This window comes from Carassius gibelio, chromosome B17 (genome assembly GCF_023724105.1).
Source record: "Carassius gibelio isolate Cgi1373 ecotype wild population from Czech Republic chromosome B17, carGib1.2-hapl.c, whole genome shotgun sequence".
In the NCBI taxonomy this organism is placed as follows: domain Eukaryota; kingdom Metazoa; phylum Chordata; class Actinopteri; order Cypriniformes; family Cyprinidae; genus Carassius; species Carassius gibelio.
Window position 1 is genome coordinate 16,700,230 of NC_068412.1, and position 14,669 is coordinate 16,714,898.

A 14,669-nucleotide genomic window follows, 5' to 3' on the forward strand; every position below is an offset into this window, starting at 1 on the left:
ATGTACATATTGAACTAACAGCTGCCTTTGTCTGAAATCCTCGAGAAAATATTTATTCTAATTCTTTTCCAGGATTGCATTTGAAGGAAAATGCCACATTTGCATATAGCCAAAGCACTTCAGATCTTCTTAGCTCTCCGACTCCAGAGCAGCTGATCTTGGAGTTTTGTATCTCATCTCATTTGGAAACACATCGAGATCTTAATGGCTGAATCTCAGTGCTGCAATGATAATGACTTTACAAATAGCTACAGTTTCAGGGAAACTAATTAATATAGCTCTTTTTCATATAAATCTACATTGCTTTAAATAAAGGAACTGGCATATTAATCTGCTTATTTGTTTATTTTACATCTTTATAAGGTGAAATGTTCATAATATAGTTTAGAATATATAGACTGTAGTCAAGTGGCTCCACATCATTCAAATGAAAATCAAATCCTGCTTCACACAAAATATAGTCTATTTGCTCTGAGAAGCAGATTGAAAGAGAAACTGAATTTTTGTTGAATCCCCTCCCCCCCTGTTTTCCTGTTGTGCACATGGTCAAGTTTAGAGGTCAGTGTAAAATAGTTTTCTGATTGTTACTATTATGTCTGTCAGTGTGTTCCATCAGCCATTGTCATATAAAAGAGAGAAATAGACATACAGAAGAATGAAAGAGGAAAATAACTATAGAGCTATAGGAGAGTCTGGGAAATCATACACATCCCTCATGTCCAATCAATTCATGTCAGAACGCAGGTCTGGAGGTCTCAAACCATTCTATAGCAGAGACACAAATGAGATTTACCAGAAATCAACCAACAATGTGCTGTCAGCTCTCATTGAGTGTATTAAAAGACACCCCCCCTCCTCTTTCTTTCTTGAGCACAATTACAGTAAAGAGAAGCGACAGCTTTTATGGATCAGCTGTTCACTGGGGTTGTTGATCTTAAGAGTTGACTGAAAACTGTCCTAAACTCCAACTTGTTTTTTTTTTTTTACTCTTATTCCAAATGATAGAGCATGTACATGCAATAATTAACTTAAAGCACATTCAGATCATCTCTGCATTTCAGAACCACCTCACTGTACAGCCATTTGTCGATCTATCTTTATTTTGAGATATGCAAATGTATTTTCAGTTCAGTTCTATAAATTAACATTAGTATTATTACAAAACACAAATTAATATTGAAAAGTAATCTAAATAAACATTTCAGTTCAAGACATTTAATGTTCCAGGTGTCTGTGATTTTTGCACACTGTACAAAAATCAATGTTGTTTTGAGCTTTAATATATTTAATCCTAAATTAATGCAATGTCAGTTTAACAAAACATAATTTATGCATTACAATCTCACAGATTTTAAAAACATTCCTATAAAGTTACCTTTTTTATTTTTATTTTTTATTATTTTAATAAACACAGTATAGGTACAGTAAATGAGACTCAATTAGGTTTGAGGAAAAACAAAACATAAACATAAACATCATTTGGCAAACACATATACCAAATGCTAAAATCTAAAGTTAACACACAATCAATTTGCTGTATATATATTAATAAATACTGCTTGATTTTGCATGTCTGAAATACTCAGTAATAAATCCCTAATGGGCAACATATAATGTTAAATCAGGATATAAATAAACACGGTTAGCCTCAAAGTGAATCGTCTGCCCTTATATATAATACTCATCATTTATAAACATTCATAACATTTAATTTAGAGTTACTTTAATTAGACCTTTTTTTTTTTTGCTCTCACACTTTCAGAAAAATTACAGGATTCCACCGAGTTTCATTATAATTTACTGAACTGAATTCTTGGAAAACAATTTATTTCTGAAGGGCTCTTAAATGTCCCTCGACGTTAAGCACTAACATAAGTAATAATCATCCATCACGCCGATGAGCTGCCAGATGTAACCTTTGCTGATTTTAATCTAACATCCTGCCACTTTCCATAACAATTTTCCCCTTAGAGTAAGGTGTAAAACATTTCAAACTCTGGCTGTAAGTTAGTTAGTTGTTACAGTGCTTGTTGATTGACAGTTTGAATGAAAACACTGTCATGAGAGACAGCTTTGTAATGAAGAGTGTGAACCCTGCACTCTGCCATTTGATTAATTGGGTACGTGATTGCCTTCAAAGGTGCATTCTAAGACACATCTTGTATGAGCTTCCTGAGAGGTTGAGAGCCTCTTAAAGTCTTTTATCATGTTCATGATTAAACTCGACCCTACTGTGACTCAGGACCTTAAGATTTGCTGATTCATCCATGCTCTACATTGAAGACATTCCTTTTAGATTCTTTTAAGAGGTTCTGACACAACAGAGTGGAAACCTGTATCATACGATCGTTTCCTTTCTTAATCATTCAGGCGTTCGGTGAGTGCACACCATGTAAAAACCTGTGTATACAATGTGAGCATTCAGTGAAGTATTCAGCAGACCCCTATCCATACAGGTTAACAGTAATACTAAGCACACCAGAGTGCAGTCGGTGCTTTAGAGGTGATGCTGAGAGCAGCAGAGTTTTCAAAGTGATTCTGAAAGCTTTTCGAGTGTGTGAGGCAGCCCAAGGGTCATTTTTTACTGTCACACTTTAGAACTATAACCTAACCACAGGAATAGACAGAGAATAGACAAGGAACACTGTCTTTGATGTTCTTATTGTTCTTATTGGGGTTAGAGAGATATTGGGCGGCAAGGTAAAGGGCTGATTAAAAAATGCTAGGAAAAAAGACAGAAAGAGGGAGAGAGAATAATAACTGAAGAGAAAACTGTGAAGAAAGGCAGAAGCAGTCAAGAAGAAAGAAAGAGAGAGGAGTACATTTTAAAGATGAATGAGAACAAGGACAGTGATAGATAATGCGCTGACAGGCTTAATTTGTCACGCAGTGGGGGGTCAGGGGCTCTAGAATGCAGATTCTGTGTTTGTGTGCTTTGTCCTAACTACTCTGTGGAAGGCAACTGAGAACCAGATGTATGATCTCTGATCAGAGCTAGTTCAATGTTTATAAAATGCTCAAGCCAAATGATTTATGAGATTCAGTTCTGTTGAATGGTTCTTGTATGCCTGCATTCTTCCTCACTGACTCTGTACTGTATATTAAAAAATAATAAGTGGTAATAATATAAAAGTACATGAAAAATTTATTCCTTTTGTTATAATTTTGTGAACAAATGACTGTGTCTGCCTTTTTAGTTGTAGTAGAAGACTGAACAGTGAATGAATGAATGAATACTGCATAATGAATTATATCTGTGTGTGTGTGTGTGTGTGTGTGTGTGTGTGTGTGTGTGTCTGTGTGTGTGTGTGTGTGTGTGTGTGTGTGTGTGGACTTTAAAGAATGTAATAATAAAATTATTATAGTGATAGAATTATTTTTTAATCATTTGAATTACTTATTCACACTAGTTAATTGTTCATATAACAATGTGTATACAATATGCAACAAAACATATTGTTCTCTCTCTCTCTCTCTCTCTCTCTCTCTCTCTCTTGGTGGTTATTTTAGTTTATTCTTAATCATGAATATATATATTTGTTAACTAAGACCAAACCAGAACTGTTAAGTGGAATCTGAATCAGAAATTCCTTATGATTCCTATCCCTAGTCCTAGCGTCTGTGAAAAGGTCACAGTAAAGACCAGATATTTACAGTGTTGACTGTAAAATCCCAAAGCATTAAGCTAAATATACAAGGCATCTGTCAGGTTCTAGACAAATGAAATCATCAGTCTGTAAGTGATGGCTTTTATTTCAGAACCATGACAAGGACAGTTCAGGGTATAATGGCAGCTATAATCACAACTAGCAACATCACCCCACACAGAGCTGCAAAATACTAAGATACAATCACTTTCCATTTGAAACTTATCACCTGCTTGATTTGAAACAATACAGAAAATGTCGCTGCATACAAACAAACTGCCAAGCTATGTTATGCAAAACCTTGTCTATGAAATTGGAATGATGCATTCTTGTATTTGAATAGTGTTGCAGTAGAATGCGGAATTAAATCACCACAGATGTCATCTCGTAGCGAAGGGGAAAAAAAATCAACAACAAAAAATATCATTAGGTTTCCTGAATACCCAACTGAATCTAGTCATGGTCCAGTAAACTGTGAGCTCAAATTTCATTTCATCGGTGGTTTGTGTATGTTTTCATTAATAACACACATATACACACTGGGAGAGAAATTAGGAAAATATGAATTTAGAGGAATATTACTTTCATTTAAGCGGTTTTATTTCCGGCCTCATTATGGCATCAACAAAGTATGAAATTTATTTTGCGAATATTATTTCTGCTGAGACTTCCTTACCACTTTATGCTGAAGAATTTGCATGTTTAGATAAACAAAATAATAAAATCAAAAGCTCCTGTCCCAGGAGTCTCCTAATACTCCTGACACAAACAATGACTTGCAAACTGAACCACTTGATGAGCCTGAGACTCATTGGCATTCTGTGAGCATTTAATTGGTCTTACCCCACCCTCCCTTTTTTAATCAGCTCGTCCAGAGTGCTCATTGGTATTTTATGTGTTCTTTAACATACAACTGGATGTGGGTAATTATCAACAGTGTCTCATTAGGGCTTTTGATGGATATGAAGAGGGTAGATGCGTATTGGTATGTGTTTATGTGTTTGTGCAGACAGGAAGGGAAAAGCACTCAAATCATAATAAGTACAATGTGATATACTAGGTGTCTAATTGTGTTGTCCACAATTATCTATGTCTGTTATTAAGGTTAATAATCTCATAAGGAACACGCATCCTAACACAATTTAAAATCCAAATCTTTATGTCGGTTATTAAAGTTAATAATCTCATAAGGAACACACATCCTAACACAATTTAAAATCCAAATAAGTTTTAATTATGTCCTTACAACATTTCTGGGATTTGAATGTGGTAGTTGCGTTGCTGCCTATGCAAGGTATTACGGGCTTGGAATGACAGTAATTAATGAAAAAAATATATATTTTTGTAAATCATTTAAACTAGTGGCTAAGTTTATGCAACTTGTCCCTAGGATATTGCTAGATGGTTGTTTATATGCCAAAATCAAAAGAGGCCACCTTCCAGGTCTCATATCCTAGTCATTACATATGCATCATGTATGAGCATAGAAATGGACAAAGGCACAGAAGTTTCAATTGGGCTTCCACTGATTATGAAAAAATGACAGTCAAGCTAAAATATAACACATTACGTTACTTTCCTCCACAGTAGTGTGCCTTCTCTCCTCGTTAAAAGCCCAAACTAATGTTGTTTGATAATAAAAATAGTTATTAAAAGCACATTAATCTGTGATAGAGAACTCCGGTGCTCCTGATATGGCTTGTTGTGCATACTCTCTGAGACTGAGCTGAATCTACAGGCAAGCAAAGTACACTTTGTGCTTTGGTGTGCACCTAAACCAGGGATGTCAAACTCAAGTAGGTAGGCGTGTTAGACCAGTTTGGTGCTAAACTCTGCAGGATCTGATTGACACCCCTGGCCTAAATAGTCAAACACACAGAGAAATGTCAGGCTTGGTTAGTATCAACAGTTAGGTCTATGTGAACGTAAAAAGTTAGGAGCCTGGTCAGTACTTGGATGGGAGACCTCAAAGTAGGACGCTGCTGAAAGTGGTGCAAAAGAGGCCAGCAGAGGATGCTCATCCTGTGAGCTGTCTGGGTCCCAGTATAGAGTTTGGGTAAGGTCCTGACTCTCTGTGGTCTTAAAAAAAAAAAAATCCCAGGATGTCCTTTGAAAAGAGCAGGGGTACAGCCTGGCTGAATTTGTCCACTGACCTCTGTCCATCATCATGGCCACTTTCAACCTTATATCTACTGACTGGTTTCATCACTGTGTCTCCTCTCCATCAATAACATGGTGTAGTGGGCATTCTGTACTTGTATACAATTTTTGGGATTTGTTGATGCTGAATTGTGTTAAATCATAATTACAATATTGACCAAAATAATGCTGATTATGATTTTTGTCATAAATGATCAGCCTTAATCATTCATGTACATGGCACAAATGTCTTAGGTGTGAGAATGAAACGCTTGGAGTAAGAGGTCTGTCAAAATCGGAGTGATTTTGAAAGCTCACCTTGGCAAAAACTATCATATGATGCAGGTATGTAATGCAGTTCAGCAGGAGACCCTGCTCAGCAGCACAAAAGAAATAAGAGAGACGTGTGAAGAATCGCCCTCAGGGCCAGCGGCTGCCTTTGTTTTGGATGAAACTGTCACATCTACATATTTTTTCGCATTTTCATCTCTATCTTGTTGCCAGCTCATTACAGTGATAACTTCCACCAAGCTTTACTGGTACCCCCAAACAACAAGGCAAAAATCCACATAATTTCATCTTTCCTCATAACAGCGTATTCAAACACTTGTAGAAAAGCAAATGACAAAACAATTTATATACTAAAGTCAACCTTACTGTTACAATGTGTTTGTTCTATTTAAAAATCGGAAAAATAAAACTAACAATGTCTATTCAGACGCTTATACTGTGTACCACAATAAGGAGACTCCATACGGAGTCATTTGGCTAATGGGCTTGTGGCTCTTGCGAATGAATGGATTTTAGGACATCAGATGCATCTCTTCTGACATTTTTTATCCAGTCATTCCCAGATAGTTTGTGCTTGGGCTCAGTGCCATGTATCCACATCGACAAGTGGATGGCTATTTAATGACAGACTATATGTACTTGATGGATGTACCTTGTATCCTTGCTATTTTCCACCTGTCTCTGCTTGTCCTGATAGGCTGACACATTCGGCCTAATGCACAGCGGTGGTAATGGCTGTGTGAATTGCATAGAGAGCCATGAAAGAATCAGAGCATGGAGAACCTCCCTAAAAACACAGATATCAGCTCTCTGAACCCTGCTGTTTATCTGTCCATGTCTCAGAGCAGCAAATCACTGAGGAAATATACACATACACAAGACTTCCCCAAACAGACAAGGTTATTCAGATAACAGCGAATTACTGCCCACAGGGCTTAGAGCAAGAGAAAGATGGCATGGTAAACTCATCTCCTCGTCTGCTCAGAGTTCAATTTAGACTTTTTAGGCTATAGCAGAGATCTCCCAGGACATTTTGCAGCACTAAAGAACTCTATCTTTCAGCTGTCACACTGCTCATCAGCAGAGCAGCCTGGAAAACGCTGTCCAAACTGGCCCCAGAATCTCAATCTCATTATTCTTTCATTATTTTAGTGAGGACGTCTCATAGACGCAACTGATTTTATAGGGGGGTGATGATATTTGCTAACCGCAAGCCTCACACAAACCAGTTGACATCAGTAGATTTAAAGCAAAATATTATTCATTCATTCATTCATTCATTTAAACAAAACTTTCACAGTGTGAGGACCACAAGGCAAAGACTGCTATTTTTTTTACATAAAGCTACTTGTACATGACCATTCAAACGTTTGGGGTCAGTATGAGTTTGATATGGTTTTGAGTCTCTTACACTCACCATCAAAAATACAGGAAAAACTGTGTTATTGTGAAATTTGATAAAAATTGTACCTGTTTATATTACTGTAAAAAAAAAAATAATTATATATATATATATATATATATATATAGATGATATACAGTATCATATCATACAGTATTCAAAAATGATATACAGTATATGTATATTCACCAATATACAGAAAGATACACTATCAGCAGTTTGCTGAGCTGCTTGGGAGGCAAGGATTTGTGAGTGGTGTAAAAGTAGTCATCACTGCACCTTACAATTCACAAATAGATCAAAGTATAAATTATAAATACTATTTATTTGGAATGCATACTGCTTCTAGTGGATTGTGCAATAAATATATATTGTATACAAACTAGGTGTCACGGACCAAACAGTCCGGCCATGAGGAAAACAGAAGTTTCTTTAGAAAATGGGTTATTTTATTACAACCCAAAAAAATACTGAACAATAGAGACCAAAAAATTAACAACTAGGCCTATAAAAGAGGTCAACAAAATATAACTATACTCAAAACAGTATACACCAAAACAGAACATGAACTTAACAACCTCACCTAACAGAATGAGACACCAGGGAACATATATAGTGGCTTGACCAAACCAATTTACACAAAAAGGGGAAAATAAAAAATGGGAGACAAGTACAAACAATCACAGAGCCAACAAACTAAACCCAAACCCCCCTCCAACATGGCAGCACATGGTATGGCTTAATTGGCAGGTCACAGGATATCACAGTCCTCCACCCTTGGCCACACCTTTGGCCACACCCTTGGCCACCCCCCCCCCCCCCCCCAGGACAGAGCTCTCTCCAACATGGTAACAAAGAAACAATGATTAATAAACAGAAAATATTTACATAGCCCTACAATGTGAAAATGTGTGCACTCCATTTAAACAGTGTGTTGCTAAGACAAATAATATTATATGATAATTGAAATAAACTATTATCAATGTTTCTAAATCATGAATTGTTTGGGGTGTGGCTATTGCAAAAAATTACTTAACCCATGTACCTAAAACATAACTTGGGTGCTGGTATTACCCTTCCTTGCCAATTGGTCATCCTGTGTGGCTTGGGCCACCACACTAGGGCTGGGATAAACGATTATTTTTTAAACGATTAATCTAGCGATTCTTTTTTCGATTCATCGATTAATCTAACGATTAATTTTTTCAGACCGATTCGATTTCAATTATCTCCCCATTAATTGACTACTAACAATTTATACATGTTGATTTACATATCTGAATGAAGAAAAACATGAATTCCTTAACATTGCAATATATGTTTATTGCTCTTAAAATTACAAAATAAAAGACTAAGAATGCATTATTTTGCACTTGTATAGAGATAGCATTCAATACAACCTTGAAGCCTTGAAAATACTGAAACAAGCTTACTGAACACATAGGGCCTAGCTTACTGAAAAAAAGTTCTTCTTTCAGATGAAAATAACAACAACTTGATGTTTAGCATGCAATAAAAAGGTCACCCAAAATACTTGTTTAGAGCAATTGAAAGAATACAGTAACCAATGTAAACTTGAGGGCTTTAAGCTAATACAGAGAGTGCTTTTCAAAATAAATAAATAAATAAAAATAAAAAACAGTGGGAGCCAGCAGCCTGTCATGGAGAAAAAAAAAATCTCAGAATGCTCCACGTGAAACTTTGGCGTTCCGCCCTTTTTCTATTGTGTCTAATGATTTTGGTTAATATGCACGAGGGAGAGAGAGAGAGAGAGATAGAGAGCGAGCAAGACCGCGCTCGTGTTGCTTGAAGACTGTGAGTGCGCGCGCAGCCGGGGCTCTCTCTCGTACGCGCCCTGTCAGGCACAGCGATCAAATAAGGCTTTGACAGCCGCCAAAAAAAAAAAAGATCAATGCAGAAAAAACCCTGGATTGGTTATATAACGTTGGACAGAATGTTGATCCGGCCATCGCGTATATTCAGCGCACATAAGGTAAACGTTTTGCAAACATTTTTTAAAGAAATAAAAACAGGTCGACGAATCGATGCGCATATTTTGCGTCGCCGTATTTTTTGCGTCAACGTCATCGATGACCTCGACGCGTTGTCCCAGCCCTAATACAAACGTATCTAATTCTTACTTTTACAAGCATGAACAGTTTTCAGTTTCCTCTTTTCACTTTTACATTAACACGTTTAAATAAAATAAGCCTATAGGTTGGCAACATTGTCCTGTAAAGGCTCCAGAAGTTTGGGACTGTAATAGCTGGAAGAGTAACTTCGTTGCATCACTTGCTTGAGGGCCCCATGGAAGTGATGACAGCGGTGTGAGGGATTTAGATATTAACAACCTCTTGACACTCAATTATAATCCCTCACATCCCTATAAGGATTCAAACCAACAACCTTCCAAATGTGAGCACAGTTGCAAATTTCTCACACTAATTTAAACACGATTCACTCCTCCTTAAATCGTAAACTGTTCAGATAATTTTGTTGAGATTACAGCTAAACAGAATGCAATACACAAGATGAGCCACTTTAGTTATTTTCCAGCCCATTTGGCACAACAGCTATGTGCCTCTCTAGTGAAAGTGTCATTCAAAAATGACTTCTTATTACTGAACAACACTATTCCACAGATTCCACAACAAATCTTACTATCTCAAAATTTTTGATTTTCTGTAGACTTCTACTGTTCCCTTTGAGTCGGACAAAGTTTTGATGTTTTGATGTGACCGACAAATTAGGAACCTTGTTAGAGACCAATCTACTTTGAATGTAAACTAGACAAGCCAATACACATTGGCATGGGATGATTCCATCCTGCTGTATAGTATAAATAGGCAGCAGATGCATATTCACATATTCGACTTTTCGCATCGGAACCCAGAATGTTATCATTCTCCTCCTACCAGGCCTTCGTATATCGGATGAGTCTGCATGCTCAAAAGAGTTCCTCTTTATGGGTGGTACAGCACCACAGCGGATTGGTTGGGAAGGGACACTCTTGGATGAGTCATGTTCTCTTTGCGGGAAGGTGACCATCTCTGAGTTAAGGACCAGGGTCCATTACCTCAAAAGGGGCCCTCAATCTAGTTCTCTTGTGTAGTTATGTATTAAATATTATAGTTTTTAAGGATATATTTAGGAATTAATAATGTCATTAGGAATTATATATATATATATTAAAAAAATATTATAATAATTCCTAATGACATTATTAATTCCTAAATATATCCTTCAAAAACTATAATATTTAATACCTAACTACACATGTATCACTTCCAAACTGCTGTTACAATAACACGTACCTGGTGTATGAAGACCTGTGCAGTCCGGGGACTGAGCAGCAGGATGGCCCGTCTGAGCGTGTCCCGGTAACGGTTCAGCTCCTCCATCCTCATTGTGCTGAACAGAGTGGAAAAGACCTTTGTCACATTCCGGTCAACCTGCTGTAGAGACACGTCCAAACCCATTCGAGACGCCTGGTCCAGAAACCCACGCAGTCCCCGCACATCTGAAAGAGACCAAAAGATGATGGTTACAAACCAAGACTCATGTGCAGAGAGCTATAAACAGTATTTAAGAAGAAGCTCAAGATGAAAATAGATCAAATATAGACTAAATGTTTGATTTGAGATAAGAGTTTTCCAGAGAGAATAACAACCAACCTAACTGTAAATTCCATTCAGGGAAATTATGTTGAAAGGGATAGTAAGATCTGTGAAAATATCTAATTTTGTTTCACAAGAAGAAAGAAGGTCATATGGGTTTGGAACCGCATGAAAGTGAGCAAATGATGACAGATTTTTTATTTACATTTTTTTTATCGACTATCCATTTTACTTTTGAAAATTCTGTTCCATGCTCTCGAGATTTGAGGAGTCTAGGAGAAAGAATCCTGTTTTCTTGCTCCTTTGCACATCACGGCTGTCAAGTCACGTCGTGCTCAGTCTACTGAAGTGGCTTTTTGATGGCATAATCGTCTGGCATTGAGTTTTCTAACCATCTACTTGCCAAAAGGACACAAGAACAGTCCCCTAAAAGGGTCAAGACGTGAGAATGAGGCTTCAAGGTCTAATTTGCTATATGGACCAATTACAAAAAAGCATGCATACTTCAACGTGACTGTGTTCAGTTATGGTCTTCACTTTGACCTGTAATTAAATTTGCATAGCATGACATTGAGGCAGTCAAAAAATGTTGTGAAGAGCTATAACTTGTCTGCATCTTTTTTATTTTCCTTTGTCACTTAAAAAAAAACAAAAAAAAAAAAACAAAGTAGAAGAAACAGAATACTTTTAAAAACCTATCAAAGTAACAGAGCAGAATAGTCTGATTAAAAGCATTACAAAGAGCAGAAAATGTTTAGCCCATCAACAGATAGCAGGGTGTTAACAGCAGCTTTATCTCCTCTGTAAACAAATCTAAATCAGTTTTTCAGTAGCCGCTGGTAGTTCTCAACTAGCTACAAAACTCACACTGCATCCAAATATACTTCTATACTATATAATATAAAATAGTATTTCTAAATTCATAGTAGACATCATTACAGAGAACCACTGCATCATCCAAAGATCAAAGTGATGTTTTATCATGTCTAAGACACATGGTTAAATACAAAGATTGCCTTTTATTTTATTTTTTATATATATATATATTATTTTTGTCTCTTTTTTTGCTTCAGGCATATTTATTCAGACAAGCACACAGTCCAGCTTTCAGGGTTACACTGCAACACAGGAAAGCTAATCAGGCATCAAGAATGATCAAACACCGTATTATTTTGTGCGTACGTGTATACTTGATATACTTTATTATAATTCACCCTCTGAGCTACAAACTGTTTCCATGACAACTGACCATCAAAACGGTTTACTTGCCCCACACCGGGCTTCTCAGCTGTAGTTAAAAAACTGAAAAGAAAAAAAAAGTACTCTCTTGAGGAGGCCATAGACACATATAAACAAACATTGTAGAAATTTGTGGAAAGAAAGAGCTGAGATAAGTCTTTTGAGAAACAAATTGGATTTGCTTAAAGAGTGTAATTATATATCTAAAGGCATATACAAGCTGCCGTCTCACTGGGCAAAAAATACACAAGTGAAGGAGGTTTGAAAGGAATCAATGGACTTCTAACAATGCACAGTGTGACGTTCTTCTGTTCCTTTCTTTGTAATGAAAATAATGGTCCGAAAATAAAATACAAGGCTTGCTGTTGTATTGGGAGCTTTGTCTTGATAAAAGCAGCAAAAACAAATAGACGGCCATATCATGATGTAATCAGCGAGCTCTTGAGCAAGCTCTTGAGTACCGTTTGATAAAAGCAGAATGTTGCTCATGATATAGTCAGTAGAATATTACTGAGGAATAAGTTCATAAAGTTAAACATCAGAGGATTAAAAATGTAAACAACAAAGACTGTGTAGCGGACCAAAATGATTACTTATTAACCATACATTAGTTCAGTGTTTTATTAATGCATATTCACAACATGATGCACATTGTGATTAATGGACCTCAGGATGCTTGTTCTTTGCATTAAAGGTCATCATAAACAACCTTTCAAAACATGTTTTTAATTGGTTCTTCATAAGGTTAGCAGTCATGAAACATCCCACTACAAAGATATCTAGACAGTTGCTAGGAGATGGTAAAATCATTTCATCTATGGTTTCTTTTTATTATTCTGTTTGTGTCTCAATCCACCGGCCTGCTGTACAGAGCTCGGGGGGCTAGAGTGTGAGTATTACTCATGAAGGCCATCGGGAGCGCTCTTCCTGGAAAGACTTGGAATGCTTATGTCCTTTTATATGACAGGGGGTTTGGTTGACATGCTGTTGATTGGATCCACGTGACAGCATTGCAGAATCTTCACAGTGCTGAAAACTGCTGCTCATTTAACTGTCTGTGATATGAACTGCCCAGAGACATACGCTGAATGTAAAACAAAGCCTCTGTGTTTCTTTCCTCCTCTCTGTCTCACTTACAGATGAGTTCTGCTTGTCTTGAAGAGGGAGCCAATTAAGAAAGATTCATCATCCTCTTTTGCAAAAGCAGCCAATTATGACACAAACTCTATTATTACATACCCCCATATTCTGACATAAGAGAGAGACTTCAGCATAAATCGCAGCAGTTCAACAAAGATGACCAGGGGACCACAAGAGCACATATTTGGAACATTACAAATATAGACACATACAAACCATACGCCTTTTATAAAACTTACTTTGGTGAATAACAACCAGGGCATGTTAAAAACTGTAAAAACATAAAGGCAGAAGTCATCATTAAACATACGACAGATTGCCTGTGGGCATGTGAGAGTGCAAATGAAATCACTTCTCAGAACAGGTGGTGTAGTAGGTGAAAGATGCTGTCAGCTCTATATTAAAGCAAAAGGACACATTACTCAGCGGCATGCTAAAAAAGGGACACTCGTAAACATTTGGGACTGCTCAGCTAAAACCAAAACATCAATTAAACTGAGAACGCGCTTACAAACTTTCACAGGCCTGTGAGCCAGCTTACTGTTGTTTATAAATTGCATAACACGACAAGTTCTCAACATTAAGATGCTTTATAGACTTGCTTTATGGAGGTTGAACCCACACAAAAATGCTGTAAAAGAGGGGTTCAGGCAGCTCACGGGAGAATCAGTTGCCAAGAAACTGACACTCCCACACCAAAGAAGTAATATTCTAACATTCCACAGAAGTTGACTGATGCCAACAACAAAATAGATACAGTTTTTTAAACCAAACAAAAACAAATTCCTCTTTCATTAGCATAGGCGCAAAGAGTACATCTAGATGCTCGAGTGGCACTAGTCCTTCACATACAAATGGAAAAACAAGAACAAGAAATTTGAGCAAAAAGCAATTGTGTTCGTCACAATAGCCCCATGGTCACAACAGCAACTTATACGTCTATAAAGACTCAAGTCCCAATGAAGCTGAAGTGCTCAGAAAAGGTAAACCAGTATCCTTTAAAATGATGTCTTCAATATATCGATATATAAAATAGTTTTACATCAAATTAAAAAGTCAGTGGGTATCCTGGTTTCGACTCACATGTGAATACCTTTGATACTAAGTAAAACAGCCACAAAGATACTTAAGTACAGTAACTAAATACATTTACACAAATACTCAACTATTCATTAGATCATGGAAACTATTAAT

At 36.8% G+C, this 14,669-nt stretch overlaps 1 protein-coding gene across 4 annotated transcripts in view; it reads right to left on the reverse strand.

Moving 5' to 3' along the window:
- grid1a (glutamate receptor, ionotropic, delta 1a) overlaps nt 1-14,669 on the reverse strand; it is a 223,726-nt gene that overhangs the window by 67,366 nt on the left and 141,691 nt on the right. For all 4 annotated transcript variants that reach the window (XM_052581350.1, XM_052581349.1, XM_052581351.1 and 1 more), the window contains one exon: nt 10,794-10,999. In XM_052581350.1, coding sequence (XP_052437310.1) covers nt 10,794-10,999 — 206 coding nt within the window. The remainder of the gene's footprint in view (nt 1-10,793; nt 11,000-14,669) is intronic.